The 19420-nt window shown below is 40.3% G+C and overlaps 2 protein-coding genes across 2 annotated transcripts in view; both read right to left on the bottom strand.

Moving 5' to 3' along the window:
- Positions 1-1729: 1729 nt before the first annotated feature.
- On the bottom strand, positions 1730-15013 carry LOC138016545 (FHIP family protein v1g243165-like). Its single transcript, XM_068863712.1, has 7 exons — positions 14167-15013; positions 11866-12024; positions 10108-10194; positions 9535-9702; positions 8160-8239; positions 6661-7375; positions 1730-4945 (listed from the first exon to the last, which is right to left on the bottom strand). The coding sequence occupies exons 1-7, from the start codon at positions 14908-14910 to the stop codon at positions 4241-4243; spliced, it is 2658 nt and encodes an 885-aa protein (XP_068719813.1). The 5' UTR covers positions 14911-15013; the 3' UTR covers positions 1730-4240.
- Positions 15014-16856: 1843 nt separating this feature from the next.
- The window catches only part of LOC138015809 (zinc finger CCHC domain-containing protein 10-like), an 8499-nt gene continuing 5935 nt past the window's right edge, over positions 16857-19420 (bottom strand). The window contains exon 4 of the mRNA XM_068862920.1: positions 16857-19373. Within this exon, the coding sequence (XP_068719021.1) occupies positions 19159-19373 (215 nt within the window). The 3' untranslated portion in view covers positions 16857-19158. The remainder of the gene's footprint in view (positions 19374-19420) is intronic.

Genomic DNA, 19420 nt, shown 5'->3' with positions numbered 1-19420 from the left:
CGGGGAGCACATTTCAAGCTGATTGATGTTTTTTTGGGTGTACGGGTCCCACACACTGGAAGCATATGATAACGTAGGTCGAACTAGTGAAAGATAAGCGCGGGCTTTGACTTCTTTTGAGCAACTGTACAAGTTTCGTCTGATAAGGTTAAGAGTGCGCGTTGCCGTCTTTGTAATGAAATTCACGTGATGGTTCCATTTGAGATCTTTAGAGAGCTGCACACCGAGATAAGGATGGGTTTCGCGCACCTTAAGTCTAGTACCATACAGGAAGTAGTCTTGGTGTATGGTAGAGACCGCCTTCTTGTTGGTGATACGCAGCACGCAGCACTTCGATGGATTGAAGTCAAGTTTCCATATAGTGGACCAGAGAGCTAGCTTATCCAGATCACGTTGAAGACAACGCGATGACTCCTCGGATGTAAGGTGCAGATATAGGGGACAGTCGTCCGCAAAAAGTCTTAATTTACCAGAGATGCCATCGGGAATGTCATTTATGAAAAGAAGGAATAACAGGGGCCCTATCACTGACCCCTGTGGAACACCCGAGGTAACGGAACAACAAGAAGACTGCTGACCATCGATTACAACAGATTGTGTTCTGTTCGCCATGAAGTCCTTCAACCAGTGGAACACTTGGCCGTCAATCGCGTAGTGTTGAAGCTTGATAAATAAACGCGAGTGGGAAACAGAATCGAAGGCCTTGGAAAAATCCAAAAGGATGAGATCCGTTTGCAACTTTTTATCTAAGGCGCGGGCCTTCGAGAAACGGGCGGGGGCCTTCGAGAGCTTATGAAACTGGAACGGGCGCGGGCCTTCGAGAAACGGGACCCTGGAACTAAACAAAGCAATTCGAGAAACTCCAGGTTGTGATCCCTGGAGTTTAGAGATGGAATTGACGTGCAATTTGTTCCTTGAAGATAAAAGGCTTTCACCGACACTTTTAATTAGGGGCCAAATAAAGCTTTGAGACATCAATCGAAGAATAAAATGAAGTCTTTTTCAAGGTAGAGGGCACAAGTTTCTGAGCAAATGATTTTCTTTCCACCAAGAAATGACCTAGCAAATACGGAGGTGAAGAATCAGCCAAAATGACAGCAAATTCGAACTCGCAATTAGCTCAAATTGCATGGCGGATTTTTGGTACACGCTCCCTGGATGATGAGGAGATTCAAGAGATAAACACGGACATCGGCAATTTAAGGCCGGGACACACTACGCGATAAGTCGCTGCGACCCGTCGCGGGAACAAGTCTCCAGAACAATTCGCCTCACGAGTACGGTTAAGTTTGTAAAAATCATTGTCGCTGTGGCAGAATTTTGACGCTGCGATCAGCTGCACGAATTCAAGCCAGTTTGAATTTGTGCGACTGATTGCAGCGACAAAATTAGCGAAAGCAGCGTTGCCGCACCGTGTGTTCACTTCCGGAAACAAGTCGCTGCGACAAAATATAAATGAACCAACGAGAGAGCGTCATATGGTCCGCCATATTGAATTAGAAAACTAGTTTACATACCCCCCTCATACGGGATCACTGCGTGTGCATCGAACAGGCGTCGTGTCGCAGCGGCTTCTTTTGCAAGTAGCACACACAGAGCGACTTATCGCAGAGACCTGTCGCTGCGACTTGTCGCCTGGTCTGTCTCGGCCTTTAAGGTTGAACGGGTAAAAAAACTTCATAAGCTTGATGACATTACAATTAGCTACATCAATCTATTGTAAAACAAGTTAATAAATTTGCATGTAATATGATAAAATCAGAATGTATTAGTATATAACTGTCATGTACATCATGTATTAGAAAAAAAATAATGGACCTCTCTAATTACTTCGTTTTGAACTTATAAAAAACATTACAGTGTAAGCGTATTGAGTAATTTTAATTGATGGATTACAAAATTTTTATTTTCGTTGTCATGGAAACAACACACGTCTTGGAGACAAAAATGGACTTTTAAATTTTAAAGTTAATTTTCCAAAGTACGCATGCGAAGATAAATAAGTTTAAGTTTCGCGCCATTCGTTGATTTATAAAAACTTTTAAATGCGATTCTCGTATTTTAATCAACAACACTTGGCAAGCCAATCACCTCGCGATAACACAGCCCTAGTCCTTGCCAAATTTGCTTTTCCGAAAAATGCCATACTATTCAACAAACAGGTTTATCCACAGGTAACTCAGACTCTCTACTTGTGAAAATGTAGGGTTTTCAAGGGGAATACAGGACACATATGGTGCGAAAATAAAGTCTGGAAATTTGAAAGAAATTGCGAATGAAGATCGATAAAACTTACCACATGGCTTTTGGTAGTTGTTCTTAATACTCCGGGGGGCTCACACCCTGGTTAGTTTGAAAACGACGGTTAAACTTGGGGTGACTGGTGACGAGTAAATCACGACTTGCCATTGGCCAGGAACAGAGTTTACTAGCTGGAGGGCCTTTAGTGGTTTCAGGGTTTCGGGCATTTCCTATTCCACGAGCCGGCTGTGTTTACTTACCGATTGGATTCGGTTTTCGTAGAAAAAATCGTGCTGGATTTGGGTCGATTGGGCCAAGATGAGAGTGTCAGCTTCCTACCTTTCCGTTTTCCTTGTATAGAAGGTGAAGTGGACCTTATTTGCATGAAACTTCATGTGAGTATTCAGGACAACTACCAAAAGCTATGTAGTAAGTTTTATCGATTTTCAAGCGCAATTTCTTACAAATTTCTAGACTTGATTTTCGTTCCATATGTGTCCTGTATTTCCCCATCCCCAACCCTACATCTTCACTGATAGAGAGCCTGGGTTACCTGTGGTTTGCATCGCATTCAAGAGTCACGTGAATTAGCATTACCCTTGCTAACGGCGCGGGGGAATTTTTAGCCACGTGCATTCCGCGCACCATCATTTCAATCTCGCATGTGTCCTCGGTCTGTGTGAAAATTCAAACCGCAGTTACCTCGAAAAAAAATGTAATTTTCTTGTTGAACTTTTCCATTGATTTCAAATTTCGAACTCGCCCCTTATTTTTCGTTCACTCGCCAGGTAAATCTCAAGCTAAGGGATTCGGTCAAAAACGGCTAAAATGACATTAATCATTCAGCATACTTGGTAACCTTGGTTACAACTCGATCTGGACTTATCGATCTACGGCGACGATGACACTAGATTTCACGACGTCACGCGTCACTAAAATAGTAACTGAGTAAAACAACGGCTCTGCAGGTTCATTTTGAAGTTTTCCACGTTTCTTTCCCGTTCTCTGCAAATCTGAAAAGAGATGTGACCAAACCTCAAGTTCGATGCAAAACAGAGAAATTTACCATCGTTTGTAGCTGAAAGGCAGGAAAATGAGCCAAAATCAAACAGGTTTTTTGGTACAACGCATCTTCAGCCTCCCGTTTTCCTACCGTTTGCCGTAAACTCGAGTCTGCATCTCTTCAACTATAAGTACACGACGGTACATTTTGATTCCCTCTTATTTCAAACCCCGTTCCTTCAAATTTAGTTCATGAATAGTTAGGCTAGCTTTCCTACGTTTGATAAACTCTTAAAAAGCCCAAAAACAATTGAAAAACGAAAACTTGCAACTTTCGGCGTTTCAACGTTTTCGTCAGCGCCGTATATCTCAAAGTCCCCATATCAAATCGACGAAAACAAGACCTATACAGAAATTTAAAGCGATGTGCTATCGAAAGAGGACAATTTCTTTCACCTTGACCCCAAGTTTTCGTTGTTTTCTGTGACTTAGGATAAGCCATACCATACCTAGAGCGCATTTTTAGCTCGAAATTCGGCCGTAATTTCGCAAAGCGGCAAACCGCGCACTTAAAAGTCTTCTGAGATGTCCTTTCTGAGCTCTTAAATTACAAAATACTTAATTTTACACTTCGTTTTGAATTATGAAGTGATCTTCCTTTCTGCAAAAAATATTGTACATCTTTCCTGAATGCAAAACAATACCTGCACATTGCAGCATATACTACGGCATTTTTTTCGGAAAAGCTAAGGTCGGATTATTTGGGATAATCAGCGATCAAAAATCGTCTCCCCAAGTACCATCTACTATATCCTTATCCCTGGGTTTATTCATCATTTCCCACGGATACATTCAGCAGCAAATTGTGGCCTTTGTTCGAAAACAATGGATTATCTACCGATAATCAGCGATCACTTGAGAAAGTAGCCCCTCGGAGTGACATCTACCGTTCAAAAAATCCCTCTGGTTATTTATCATTTCTCACGGATATATATATTCACGCCGTAACCGGATGTTCGTCTCCGTTGCCAAGCAACAAAGCGTGCTCCTGTGAAATGGCGGCCAGTTCTTTAAGCCACTCTTCCAACACCACAATACAATACACGGCGTTCTTGACAGTTTTCGGGTTTTTCCTTCGAAACGGGTTCTTGACAAACGAATTTTTCCGTGAATTCTGCCCGAACTTTACAGGGCTGGAAAGCTTGCGCACGGTTCCGGGCTTGGGAAAGTTATCCGCGTTTATGTCCGTCGCGCTTCCAGAGTCCGGATACAACGACGTTAAACTCTCCCACGACTCGCTCAGTGAAAGACTAGAACTTGTACTGGCGCTTCCACGCCTCTCAAAACGCGCCTTACGTTCTGGCGAATTTCCACGGGGATCAACGGATTGTTTTCGGAAGCTAAGACTGCCTTTGCTGCCGAAGCTTTTCGGCGGTGGTCCATCTTGTAAAAACCGCGCGCGACTTAATAACGAGGAGTCTGTTCTTTGTCTCGAGATCTTGCGAATCGCTACTGGGCTTCGTGATTCAGGATGTTTAGCCACCTTCACAGGCTGTTGAATGTCGATGACCACACTTTGAATACTCGCACGGCTCTTTTCCTCGCGAAGAATAAGATTTTTCCTGGCGCGATGAAGAAGACGGTCGAGCCCCTCTGTTTGTTCTGCTATGTTTTCCACTTTAATTTTGACGGAACTAAGGATCTGCAGCGATGGAAATAAAAAGCCCAGGCAAATTATCATGCTTCACGCCTTGTTAAGATGTACATGCCTCTTAGTAACGAGTTATTAGGGACCTTTAGATCCGAGGACGACTAGTAGTACGAATTTTCCGTTCTGAGCACGCGCACTTGAAAAATGTCGGCCGACAAACATTATGCGCATGCTCAGTACAGAAAACTCGTACTCGTAGTTGTCCACCTCCTCCAATCTAAAGGTCCCTATTATATCTCTCAGATAGTACGCGCGCTGTGATTGGCTTAATTAGCGGGCCGTATTCTATCTTGCAAGCAACTATTCCAAACAGCCAAGAAGATTCGTTTTTCGGATTGGCAATCTTTGTGGCAGGAGGGGGTAGTTTCTAAAGAAACTGTGGTGCTGCGTCGGTGGGGAAGTAGTATACAAAAATTTGGTTTTATCAACGGAGTTGATAATGTAAATTGGCCACCGTACAGAGATTCTAAAAGCTGACGTTTCCAGGGTTAGCCCTTCGTCGCTCTGACGAAGGGCTAACGCTCGGCTTTTAGAATCTCTGTACGGTGGGCAATTTACATTATCAACTCCGTTGATAAAACCAAATCTTTGTGGCAGTTGAACCTTCCGTTTGACTTCAACTACTTTCATTTCCAAGGTGGCTGATTACCACAAAGATGTAATAAACATCTTACTAACCCAGTTTCCTCGGTCCGTACTGTAAAATTACGGATCCGCGCGAAAATCAACGGAAAAAACTAACTCGGTCCTTAATTTTACAGTATGGGCCTTGAACTCGGTTAGTAATAGGTATTTAATTAATCGCCCTAATGCAACGCACTTCAATCAAGAAACAAATAGTCTTTTAAATATAACGGAACAATACGCAAAAATACGAACCGCTCAATTGCGCGTGCTAGAGCGCTTTTCAATTGAGTGTCGAAAGTAATTAGCGAATTACTTTGGTTTATGATTACTTCATTCAGTGGTTGGTTCAAAGTTCGCGCGCCACTTTTTCAACCAATCAGAATTGAAACCAAAATCAATCGTGGCTCGCGCGAGCACATTTTCCCGCGCTTTGTGTCGGCTACGTGTAATTACTTCGAGTTTTGATTGGTTTACTGGATTGTTTCCGTCCTTTTCGATTGGCCAAAGTAATTACTTTGGGTTTGGTTTTACGACACTCATTTGAAAATCGCTCTACCTGGAGCTTTTGTCGCTCAAAACCGAACTAGTCCTAAGTGATTTGACGAAGAGCTAATGACAGACTGCGGGCAGTCTCTCAAAAAAATGTAAACGAACGCGTACGTTGAACTTTCAAAATGGCTGAAGCTGTGGGCCGCAAATACTGCGGACGTACGCGTTCGTTTCTATGATTTTCGAGCAAAAGAGAGACTGCTCTCAGTGTAGGCTAACGATTGAAACGTCAGCTTTATCACCTTCTTTGCTAAAACCAAATTTTCGTATCCCCACAACTGTGCTACTTACCTACGAACGGTTTTAAAGAAGATATGAAAAATGAACAATTTCGCTGTTGTAGTCTCATGGTGTCAAAACTTTCAATTTGGTTATTTCAGTTTGTTGTTTGGCAGAGTAGGATAAGTAACGGTGCAGCGCGAATAGAACATTATTTTTCCTTCATTAACTGAAATATACTGTTTTCAAGCAATGTCAAGTTCTTGTGAACGTCATCACGGCTTAAGCTGTCTGGATGTACAGAAACTTACCTGGAACAGTGATCGGACACCGGGCTTCAAAACCATGTTGTAATTCAAGAGAAACGAGCGGAGAAGCGGCTGAGGGTACAACGCAAGCCTCGAGACCACCCCGGTTAAAATTAGGTTCACGTAAAATGAATTCTGTGGCATCTGTTCCAACTTCTGAAATAACGTTGTTAAAAACAACCCCAGGTCTGGCTGGCTCGGCTTCTGTTCGTGTTCAGTGACCGACTTGGATCGTTTTAACGGAATGTGCGTGTCATCTAGAGATGCTGACTGATCCTGATTTGGAATGATGCCATTGGCAACCGGTGCGGACGTGTTCGAGGCAGACCGATGCCGCGCGACCAACAGGGGTTCCTGAGGGGATGGCACTTGACCATCGTAAGGTGCACACCAGCAAACGCATCTAACTTGGCAATCACGAATCGAATTCCGCGCATCTGCTAAGTATTCCATGTAATCAATGCATACCTCGGAGTAAAGATACTCGAGTTGCGTCGATCTGTAGAACACAAGCTCGCTTGTCTTTACGTCTATCGTCATTGGCGACTTCCTCGGACTCGTGTCCTGGTTTTCTGTTGACCACGAAGGCGACGATGGACTGCTGCCGCAGCAAGCAGGGATGAGAGACAAAAATTTGGAAGCACTCTTGCTGTAAAAGTCTACTTCCTTGATAGTTCGCTTTTGGCTACTGAGGATATGGGTACATGGAATGAGGTACCTGCGAAATAGATACAAAAACACATATAAAAACACTGCAACCTCATTCAATGCTAATTTTACGGATCGATGTTGTGTTTTGTGGAAACTTTATTAGATGGTAAGAAGAAAGGCTGACCACAATACCGCTAACTCCGTGGCCTACTCTCCGCAAGGACTGTCAGGGATCTTTAACGTCTAGCCGCATTTATTTTTAGAGAGATATAGCATCACGTTAACGTGACCCGCGAACGGCAAAAATGACCTCGCGGCCATGATTTTCTCGCCATTTTTGGCGTTTGCCGGTTGCCGCTTGCCCTTTCTACGTGAAAGAAGGCATTTTTGCGTTCGCCGTATACGTGGATTTTTTTTTTCTCGCTTTTCTTCTACGTAACAAGTTGCTTGTGGAAAACAAGAACCCCCAAACCAGTTTTCGGTCAGTCAAACAGGGAAAATTTAGGTTTCGTGGTTAAAGATCGTTCATAACTATTCATAACTAACTCTACCGCAATTTCCTTCATGAACTCACGTTGACTTTGGCTCACAAAACAACTTCATCGAATCTTGCAAAATTTGACAGGTAAGGATTTTCATTTTGTGTCGAGATTAACTGAGTCCATTCCGAGTTGCCGTGCGTCACGCCAAGCTAAAGTCACTAGCTTCACTCCATTTTACGTGAAACGTCGGAAACAGCAAGCCGACGTAAGCCGTTTCACAGAACAACGGTTGCAAGACGGGGCCGACGGTTAACACTAGAAACTCGAGCCCTTTGCAGTCGTCAAAGCAAAAACAGCACTTTTACTCACTTTAACACCAAACTATACATAATGTCTTCACAATTCAGGTCCAGGAGAGTGTAAAACAAACCCAAGGATACAACAGCGAGCTGTGGAAGAAAGCAGTTCAAGAAAAATCCATTTTATTTCTTATTGGTAATAAATTCTGTAGTAACGAACGATATATGAAATGAATCATATATTGAGCTGCGATATGAAATCAACTGAGGCTATGATCCTCGCAGTTATGAACGCAATTTTAGCAATTGCGTAGAGAAGCCTGAAAAATTCAGAACTTCAATGGGGTTTGAACTCGTGACCTTGCAATGCCGGTGCGACGCTCTAACATCATGAGCTATGAAGCAACTGATGTTGGGAGCTGGTCATGATACATTTCATACATCATTTCGTTCGTTGATTCATTCATCACGTGGACATTTGAACCCACAAATGACCAGCTCCCAGCATCAATGGCTTCATAGCTCAGTTGGTTAGAGCGTCGCACCGGTATCGCGAGGTCACGGGTTCAAACCCGGTTGAAGTCCTGAATTTTTTCAGGCTTCTCTACGCTTCTCTACGCAATTGCTAAAATTGCGTTCATAACTGCGAGGATCATAGCTTCACTTAAATTCTGTAGTGTTGTAGGCAGTTATGTGGTCATGGGTTCTAATGTATACTAGAAAGCTCAAGCAACTACAAGTCTACAAATAAATTGGTTTTACGAATTAAAACAATAGAGGGCCGGTTTTTTCCTTTTCCGACCCTTCAACTTGTCTCTTAAAGTGCCTATCATCTCAACAAACTGTCCACTTATTTATTCTCTCCGAAATCGTCCCAAACATATTATTGCGTCTTAAGAATTTTCTTTATTGAAAATTCACTTTTTTTTTTCACTTTGAAAGACGGGAAAATTGGTCATAGTTAACGGGGCAGGGGAATGGATCCGATATCGAATTGACGTCACAAATAGGCCACGTTCGATGTATTACAATTCAGCTTGAAAGAGAAGTGTAGAAGACAAAGACAAAGGAAAGTTGACGATACGTCGATATTTTTCACATCGTGTTTCTACTGTTTTTGTCCTCTCTGCCTCAATATCAAGCTGAATATTGATATTTCGAAAATGGCCCAATACTTTGCATCGCTGTTACAATGCAAAGCAGTCTACGACGTCAACCCAGTCCTCCTCCTTGCACGGTCGTAGATCAAATTACAACCACTTTTTTTTTCCACCTTTAGGAGCCTCTAAAACAGTGACTTTGAAGGAATGAGTTAATAGCAAACCAAAAAATTTTTGTTAGACAAGTGCAGAGAATTGTTGAGAAAGAATTTTTTGAGGCGATAAACACTTTAAGCTGTTATGTTAACACTTACACACTGATTGGACAAGAAAAGAGTGTTTTACCTGAGATTCCTGTGCAATCCTAGACACCAACAATTCTAGAATTGGTACCCCATCGGATCTCTCAACCATAATAAACTTCAAGAAAACTTTCATCAGATTAGCATCAGTGATGCTGCGCAAAAACAGGTCTAGGTAGGCAGTAGCTGCTATCAAGGCTTCATCTGTAGTCTGATCAAGATCAAGGGTACATTAAAAGTAATACAAATCAGACATTAACTTGTAGACAGCTAGCAGTCACCTCTTCAATCAAGGTTCGTCATGCAATTGAAAGAGGCTTGAGTCAAAAATGGATGCAAAACATGCATTTATTATATACTGTAGATATAATAAATGCTGTAGCAATCACATTTGCTGTGACAGTTAGTAGACCTTTAAAAACAATGGTTTCTACTCAGTCAATCACAGAACTGAATGTGACCCATTACGGCATAAGCCGATTCCACTACAGTGACAAAAAGATACATTGGTTGGAATTTAAACTACAGAGTCTGCATGCTTGTGAAAGACTCAGAAAAGAAACTTTCACCAAAAAAAGAATTTTGAAAAAAAAACATGAAATACATGTGTACTCACCTGGCTAAGTGACGCTGCCATAACTGAGACCAGAAATCCATGGTAAATAAGATCCAACAGTTTGCTCTGAACTTGGGTATGAGCAATCTAAACAAGAGCCCAAAAAATGCTTAGTCAAGATCTCTTTCTACATAAACATAGATACATTCAGTTTGCTGGACATTTCTTTCATTTTCCTAACCCAACAGGTTTTACGACTGCAATTAAAGCTTTTTCGATGGACACTCTTGTAAACGGACAGCATAACCCAGTTGCCCTAGGACACCCCCAATTGACTAGACCTGCCTTAAGTCAACCTTATGAGAATCCCAAGAGAGAATGTTTTTGCGAACGAAGCATGGTTTTTTGGACGCGAAGCGGATAAACGAGCGAAGTCGCGAGGAGTCGACTCGCCTGGCTTGCAAGGTTTTCATTTACGTTTCGCGCCAAAAAGGGGATGACGTCGTTTACAAGTTCTACACTTGAATGGCACATTCCGACGAAAACAATCAAACATGTTTGTTTCTCCAAAATCGAGAGAGGAAATTTGTTTAGTTTGAGCTAATGGCATCAGAAACAAAGGCGAAATAAAACAAAAGCTTATTTAAATCTCGAGTCGCCGCTTGGAAAGGAGATCTCAAGTGATAGAAATGAAACTCTAGTTCGGAAGATTAACAAGTAAGGGAAAGCTTCAAATGGTCAAGAAAGTCAATTGATTTCACTCATGAAAGATCAGGTAGGGTTCAGGTGTAGGAGACATGCTAGACCGGGAAAAGAAGTAGAGATACATCTTAATGAAACTTACATTTAGTGATGCCATGACTCTCATCGATGAAGAGACATTTTGAAATATTTTGTTTCAGTCTATGAAATATGTGTCAATACTTGTTGAGAATTACCTCGGGACTTCCAGACACCAGATGATACTAAAGATTTAAAATGTCCTCCAACTGTTCCTTTGAACAATCGTCTCCTACATATGACGCTCTAATGCCACGACAATTGAGGCTAGAGACTAGATCTTTCATGAGTGAAATCATTGGAAAAATTGCGAAGACAATAGCATTGCAATCCTTTCCAAGTAAACGATCAAAATCGTACGGGGCTAGCTCAAAGGTCAGACTTTTCCAAGATCCGGTTGGTGCAGACACAAACAAATCTCTGCAAGACAGATATATGCTTGAATTGTTTTCTTCTGACAGCCACGCAATTCAGAATATCCTGTAGCTTCAGCCATCAATTATGTTGAAAGTGATGCCTCACTGCAAATGGCAAATTTTGATTGACAACTCTATCCCCTGGGATCCACAAGGACTACTCTGATTGGTCTAGCTGAGCGACCCATTTTTGGGTCGCTAAAAGTGGCACCAATAAAGTATGAAAAGTCCTTTGTCCCGTGCGTTGTTTACATGAGACAAAGGACTTTTCAAGAGTCTACCAGTTGACGAGTAAAATCGTCTGGCATTAGACAGAGTCTCACTCCCAGGTGTCGATGAGTTAATGGAGGGGACATAGTTTGTGACTGGTTTTAAATACTTACAGATGCTGAGAAAAAAAGTTCACTTGAACTTCCATGCAAACTTCGTATTTTTAAAGTCCTGTATACAACAGATCTAATTACTAATCCTAATTCTGCTTCTCAAGGTTGTCAGCTTATTACAGCTTTGTATATGGCTCCATACTGGCTGAGATTTGATGCACACCAAGAACAAACTTACAAAGTTTGTAAGTCTGTGACAACCTTTATTTTCGGTGTGAAATACAGGATATGTTTCTTACCTGTATGACATTATTGCAGAACTCAAGAGATCTTAAAAATGACACCAGTTCAGGAAATGTTGCCCACAATCCTCTTTCCAGAGAATACCAGTCCTCTGAAGGGATGTCAAGTGAAGTCGGCAAATCAGAGAACAGACCACTGAGCCCAGTCGCTAAGACCTACAACAATTAACATTTCCATGCAGCATGGACATGAGTCCTCTTTTTAAAGTAAAAAACAAAGATCATTACCAGTCATTTGTTTAATTAAATTTCAAATATAAATGACAACTAAGAAACTTTCTAAAAACAAAGCAATGTTATTTCAGACTTGGTAACAACAAAGACCTTCACAAAGATGAAAGATGAGTAACTATGTAACCATAGCAATGCTGTTGGATTCAGTCCCTTTTGTCAGAAACAAGTCTTGCTTTAAACAAATAGAAGCACTTGAATATCTTATGATTGAAATAAGATATTCTAAAAGATGTCACGAATGTTTTTTCGAAAGTAGGAAAGGTCTGTGAATTTTAATCATGAGCTATTTACAATGTTTCTTCTCCTGTGCTTCAAAACTACCGTACTATAAATTAATAATTCAATCAATGTAAAAACAAAATGGTTCTCAGGTGCCAACAATGCACGAAGAATTATCTATATGGGATGTTTTGCAACTTTCATCAAAATTCATTCCCAAATTATACAAACCATCTGAAAAACATTCATTTCATCTTCAACATATAACAATAATAATAATAATTATCATCATCATCATCATCATCATCATCATCTTGATGTTCTCTTATCTTTGAGCAGTAATATAAATTCAGTTGTACCAAATTTAAAAGAATAACACATTGCAAAAAAAGGTCAAATTACATCAACTGAGAGATTTATGAATTATTTAGTTTAGAATAACAGCAGCATCCTGTTTCAAACCAAATCAAGCTACTGCTAACTCTTAGCAGCACAACAAGGCTTGCCGTGCTAAGGATTATGTAGAACTCAACACAATCTGCCAAACTTAATTGTTTCAAATGCCATTCTACAGAAGTGCCTTAGTTGGACTTAAGTCTTGTATTTTGTTTGACACAGCAATAGTGTGATGTTTGAAACTGGCCTAAGTTTTGAAATCATCTTAGTAATAAATAAAAACAAAGCACTTAAATCTCCTCAGAGCTTGGCAAACACATTTTCTTTAATTGCACTTTTAGGCTTTTCGCATATGCAATTAAGTCACAAAATACAGAAAACACAATACACACCATTAAGACCAAAATGATCCTTTAAAATACTTTTTGGGGGCATCATCATGAAGGAAGAAAGACCTTAGAACTAATGTGATTCTAGATGGGGGAAACAAATTACTGTTTCTTGTATACCAGTTATAGTCTAGAAGACATTATAATTGTTGTGGCAGATATAGACCACTGTAAATATATTTCCCACATTGCAAATAACATAATACTCCAGAGTCAAAATTTGTAATTTCTGACGAGAGTGTAAAATAAACTGTGAATGCTCAAGTTAAAGTGATTTTATGGACCGTTTTCTATACTTACACATTTTTCCCGGGCAACTCTAAAATTGTGCGTGCAAGTGTATCATAAGACGTACAAAAAATGAATATAGATCCCTGGGCAAGGGGTTTATAAAATTTATTGGCAAAATGAAGAAGCTGTACACCAGTTTGCAGGCATGTTAGTGTTTTTGTCTGCAGTGCTTGAATATTCCAAGTGATGGTAGTTTACACCATGCAAGAATCTTTCTGGCACCATGATTTCTCAGCTAAAACATAGGAAAATCCTATGCAGTGAAACTGAGAACATTTTTGGCAAGTATAAACAGAATCAGAAACCATACAACGCTACGCTGATCTTCCTGCGAGGATCTTACTAGTTCATGGACTTTCCTCCCTTCCCAAAAAGATCAACTTATAAACAAGAAAACAAAAAATTATGAAGTATTTAAAATTCTCTTTTAACTATGTAAAATTCTGTCAATTTATTGCTCTCACAAAGTTCATAAAGACTTCAGTTTGAGCAGGTGCAAAAATAAGGATGGCACATTTAAAGAAATTGAATTCAAAAAATGTTCAAAATAATCCTCAAGACTACGAGTAAAATCTGCCACAAATCGAAACCAACAAGAGTAAACAAAATTACGCCAATGATAAAACAATGAAAAACTCGTCATCTTTTGTTTTGTTTTTTCGCATGTTTGTGACAAATCATTTGATCAAATTGTACACTTTGCAACATTGTAAGTACCGCAAAAATCAACAAAGGAGTAATATAATAGAAAGAGATCAAGAATACTCACGGGGCAAAAGTCCGTTTCTTCAGCAATATACGTTCCTAATCTGGCATCAACGGATGATAAAGCCATGCATAACAGCATCGCGTCTCGAGCCCAATTTCCAACATTTCCTTCACGATGGACGAATGGAATCAGCAGAGAAAACACAGACATTTTGGCAATTCGACCGTGGTGGTGATTATCCAAAAAGAATAAGTCTAGAAGCGCAATATCTCGATTAACGCTCACGCAAAGACCCTTTAAAACAGCCACAAAATGTTCCTCCATATCGGGCGATATTTTGTTTATACACGAGTCCAAAAGATAAAGCAAGGGTTTCCAGACTTGTTCATATATCAGCAAATGTGCTCTGGCCTTTTCTATAAGGCTTCTAAATAATACCAGTTGTTCACGCTTCATGTCTTTCACGCAATTCTTATTTGTTGTGCTCCAAGTGTAGACATTTTGAAACACATCTTCGTCGAGAACATATTGTAAACATGGTCCCGGGTCTCCATCTTTTTCATCGACCAAAACAGATACAATTTCATTTAAATGATACACTAAAATGTTACACCGTTCTTGATGTCCGACAGTCTTCTCGTCCAAAGCCATAATCGCCTTTGCATTATTCCAGTGAACATCTACAAGTCGCAGGTTGTCCGAGTTACCTAACTCCGCAAAACCGTCACCAAGTTGCCTTTTTTCCGCTTCAGCATGCGGGGGTTGCAGAGGGGACAAAGATGCAAGTTTCTTTAGTAAGCTCATGGTGCAATGACGAGTTTAAAGCCTCCATAGGCTGCTAGAAAGACTTGCTTTGACACGGAAATCTACGGCTCATGTAAGCACAATTCACAGCCGCCATTTTGAATATAACCTGACGTCATGCACATCGAAAAGATGATTGACAGCTGGACAATGACAAGAATGCCGTCTATTTCTAGCCTGCGTACAATTTTTTTTGCGGAGAACAGGCTATCTATTTCAAGAGTGGAAATCCCAGTAATCCTGGGACCCAGAAACGTGTTTGGGAAACCTTGTGGGTCTTAATGATACCCAGGGAAATTTGTTCTTTACAAACCTTACGCACATAAACGTAACATCTCGTAAGCGACTACCTCTCCTCCGCGACCACTTATCCAAAATACCAAAAGTTTCCAATGAAAACCACTTGTAAAGATCTGTAAGCGACCACCCCTCGCATTAAAGCGACTGTGACCACTTTTAGAGCTAATAATGTTCCCTGGGTAGCTGATCATGACACGAGAGAGAGATTTCTCAATGTGAAGTACTGGATTTCTGGAAATTCTCTTTTTGCATCAGGAATAACGCATTTAAAATTTTAAAAGAAAAATGCACATACACTGTATTCTATCAAACTTACAACAGACAACCTTAAATGTTTTATAATTACTGAAAACTAGAAGTGATTTCCTAATTAACGTACTGTTCTCTCAAGAACAGTCAACAGTTTGACGAAACTACGGTATGAAAATCGAAGAACAGTATTCGATGCAATCAACAATCATTCCCTATTCAGCCCAAGTCATATCCAAGATTTTTTTTTTTTTTAATTTCAGCCAAGGTATCGATGTCTTGTTGTCTCCGTAAAAAATGTATTCACATGGGAATAAATGTTTTGTTATTACATAGGTTTAGATGGGCATTGGTGCATGGGTCAAGTCTATGCAGTTATCACATGCTAATGAGGCAAATTTTTGGCTCAAGATGGTCTGAGCTCTCGTAAGCGACAAACTTGGCTTGACATTTTGGGTGGCCGCTTGCGAGAAGATTGACTGTAGTTAATAAACTCTTCGATGCTACTTGTGACAAAAAAGTTGAATCAAACGATAAAGGAAGTCTCCAGAATAGAGCATATCAAAAAGTAACACTAAAACATATGATTCACGTTGTTTTCCTGTTATTAACAATGGCTGGTGGGTTATTACAGGTGAATTACCAGACGGATCATCGTTTTTCAATCACCAAGGACAAATAGCAAAAGTGAAGACTCGCAGGGAACCCTCAATATTAAATTTCCGGTGAATCATCACAGATATTTGTTTTCCGGGTACGGGTGGCATTCTTTGGCATCACGTCTCATGCATTAACCCCTCCGGCATTCACTACTTGCACAAATCCCATAATACACCTCTTTTGCCCCCCAAAAATCTGCATAGGCATTGTTTTCGACTTCTCTTGGGACATTTTCATGTCCCAGGAGGGAAATTGCAAACAATGGTTATGCAAAAGTCTTCGGAGGTAATAGAGGTGTATTATGGAATTGTGCAAGTAGTGAATTTCTTCAAATCCCCAGCCAGTCTGCAAAAGATACAGGCTGCTTCCGAGGGAAGAGCCATCGACTTAATAAGTTGGACACGTTCATCGTTTTTTCCTGCTACTTTTTTCTCAGTGTTTTCGATTTCGGTTTTGGTCCTTTATTTTTTTTGATACAAAGTCAATGTGAAGTATTGGCAAAGTTTAAATGTGGAAGAGAGGAGGGGATGATAAGGAAGGCTAAACTACCTTTTGCCCTCTATCTCCTGGCTCCAGATGACATGGTGATACATGATAAACAGTGATCCCTAATACTTGTTTTACTTGGCTAGGTTTTCAAGCTCTGTCGCTTTAAAAATGGTCTTCGCGCTTCTTGATGCGTTACTTCCTCGTTTTGCAAAAATACACCTCTAATAATGCGAAAGAAAAACGAAAGATACCTTTACGCTATAAACTTTTATTCTGAAAGATTTCTCTTAAGGGCAACAAGTTTGTTTTTCAATACCTCTATATCTGCAACTAGGGTAGAATATTTACTTTCACCAAAATTGTCCAATGGCGGACTTTCTCTTGTTGGTGCGACTCCAAAGTTATTTTCGGTTTGCGATAGTTGCGATCCTTGCATTAGATATTCATCGTCTTCGTCATCGTCTATAACTATTACCTCCTTGGAACTTTCTCCGACAGAGAGAAGCCTTTGCTCGTCGGTGTCTTCAAGATTCTCTCTCGAGCAATCGTTGTTTAAAATTACTCGTAATTTTAGCATCAAGGCCTTAATGTCTTCCAAGTCTCCACTGACTGTTTTAAAGACGTTTTGGAGCATAGCCAGTTTCTTGTTAATTGTTAGCTTTTCTTGTTGTGAATTTGAGTCGTCTGGTTTATTGTTTTCCTCAAGTTCTGGTGGCAACACAAACGAACTCTGCTCTTCTCTGTTGCTGCAGTTTGCATTTTCCGTCTTTCCCGTAAGCTGGCGCTGACAGATATTAGCTTCCAGCGCGAAGTCTAAATTACACCGTGACTTGCCCGCATGGCTGGTTTCAACGCTCCCTCCGTCACCTGACGTGCTATCGCGTTTCTCTTCAAGAGACATTATCGAGTCGAAAAAAAAAATTGACTGAATGTTACAACAAATAAAAGACCAAACCCAGTTGCACAATGTTTATAATTCGAAAAACGACGCAACAAAGGCTAAATTTACGCAAGCAGAAAAGGATGGCGCGCGCAGATGGCCTTGTTTTTCTCGGGAGCTTGTTGCCGAAATATTCTTTCCCCAATATATTCCTTTTTTCCCGCGTAGAAATACTAGTGTTTGATGTGGAAGGAACATGTGCTTCCCAAAGAGGTAAATGAGGTTGATACTTGTTTGAGAAACCGTCCTTAATGATACCCGGCAAATGATTCCTTCTTTGTGAACTACAAGAAACGTTTTCTCAACTGAAGATTTGTCTTTTTTTTTCTACCAAGAATTCCTTTTGAGCTTTCTAATAAGTGCATTATATTTAAAAAAACATTGGATAAGATAAGACGATACCCGATAAGAAAACAAAAGATAAGAAAACTAACCACGCTTGTTGTTTAAGATTAATTAAGCTCAATTCCGAAGCAAAAAAAGTTACGCTATCATTTTGAAATCGACTGAATACACGCGCGTCTAAAAGGACCAATCAATGCTCCGTTTTCATATGACGCCGCAAAGGTTATTTTTGGTGTCCCAAACCAGCCCTACAGAAAATTGAACTTTATTCTTGTGCAAACACCGCGGGTTAGGTCATGTAATTTTCCCCCATTCCCTCTTCTAGTCGAGTATCCTACAACTCTGTGGTACTTGTAGGGCAACCGAACTACATGAAGTAGTCAGAAGGTCGTAGGTTCAATTCCCGCAAAGGAGCACTGGGATTCTTTTCGAGGATTTCCGAGTCACCAGCGATAAATAAATCTCTTCAATAATATTCATGTTGTTAATAATATTGCAGGCTGGTCACTGCCATTTCACTGAAGTAGACCTTCTTTGTGTGTACATTTTGTTTTCCGATTACAGATCATGTGAGATTTGTTCCTTGGTCTTTTTCATTAAAAAGAGAGTCTGTGAGGATGAGGATGTTCAACTTTCAAATAAAATACCGTAAACACTGGTAGATAAGCCTCAATTTTAGATAAGCATCACCCCAAGTTTAAAAAAGAAACTATTTTTATGAAAATTTATACCAGAAGTATTCATTCTGTCAACGTAGCTTTAGCTTAACGTAAAATCTGTGTCATCTTAGATTAATCATTCACCGTCCAGTTTAAATAAAACTCAAACAAGTCATTTAACCCTCAAAATTGTGTATAAAGAATATGTCAATTTGTTTGGAAACAAAACTGCTTTTCCTGGTGAACTTTTACAGACTTTCCACAAGATGTTCTCATAAATAAACTGCACCCCAATTTTGGACAAAATTATACCGCAAAAAGATGCAGCTTACAGTCTATCAGACTGGTGTTTATGGTACCCGCTTGAGGATTATATTCTCTAAACTTGGAAAACAAAAATTAGTGTACAAGGAATTTTCGTCTGTTGCCTAAACTGTGCCATAATAACAGAGCAACAATGCTTAAAGTCTCTCCATCTCTCCCCTGAAACCTTTCCAGGAAAGTACAAAAGGTGTTCCACAAGTCTCAGAAACCTGTCAGGTGATTTTCTGGACCTGCACTGACACATTACAGCGATGCTGCCTTGTGACGGGGCTGTTGTGCTTGTTATGCTTGGGTCAAACAATTTTCATCTTTTCTTCTTTTTCTTTTTCGATGGTTCATCATCTGTGTCTGAATCTTCTGAAATGCTACTACTACTGCTACTACCGGTACTTTCACTTGAAGAAAGACTGCTTTCATCAGAGGCCTCACTACTACTGTCTGTGGCTGAAGTGTCGTCAGAGTCGTCACTTTCATCGTCACTGCCACTGCTTTCATCACTAAAAGACAAGTACACATAGTAATTGAGGAGTCAGTGTTACTTGCA

Source organism: Montipora capricornis, chromosome 9, assembly GCF_036669925.1.
Source record: "Montipora capricornis isolate CH-2021 chromosome 9, ASM3666992v2, whole genome shotgun sequence".
In the NCBI taxonomy this organism is placed as follows: domain Eukaryota; kingdom Metazoa; phylum Cnidaria; class Anthozoa; order Scleractinia; family Acroporidae; genus Montipora; species Montipora capricornis.
Note: the sequence above shows the minus strand (reverse complement) of the source record. Positions and strands in the feature narration are given on the sequence as shown.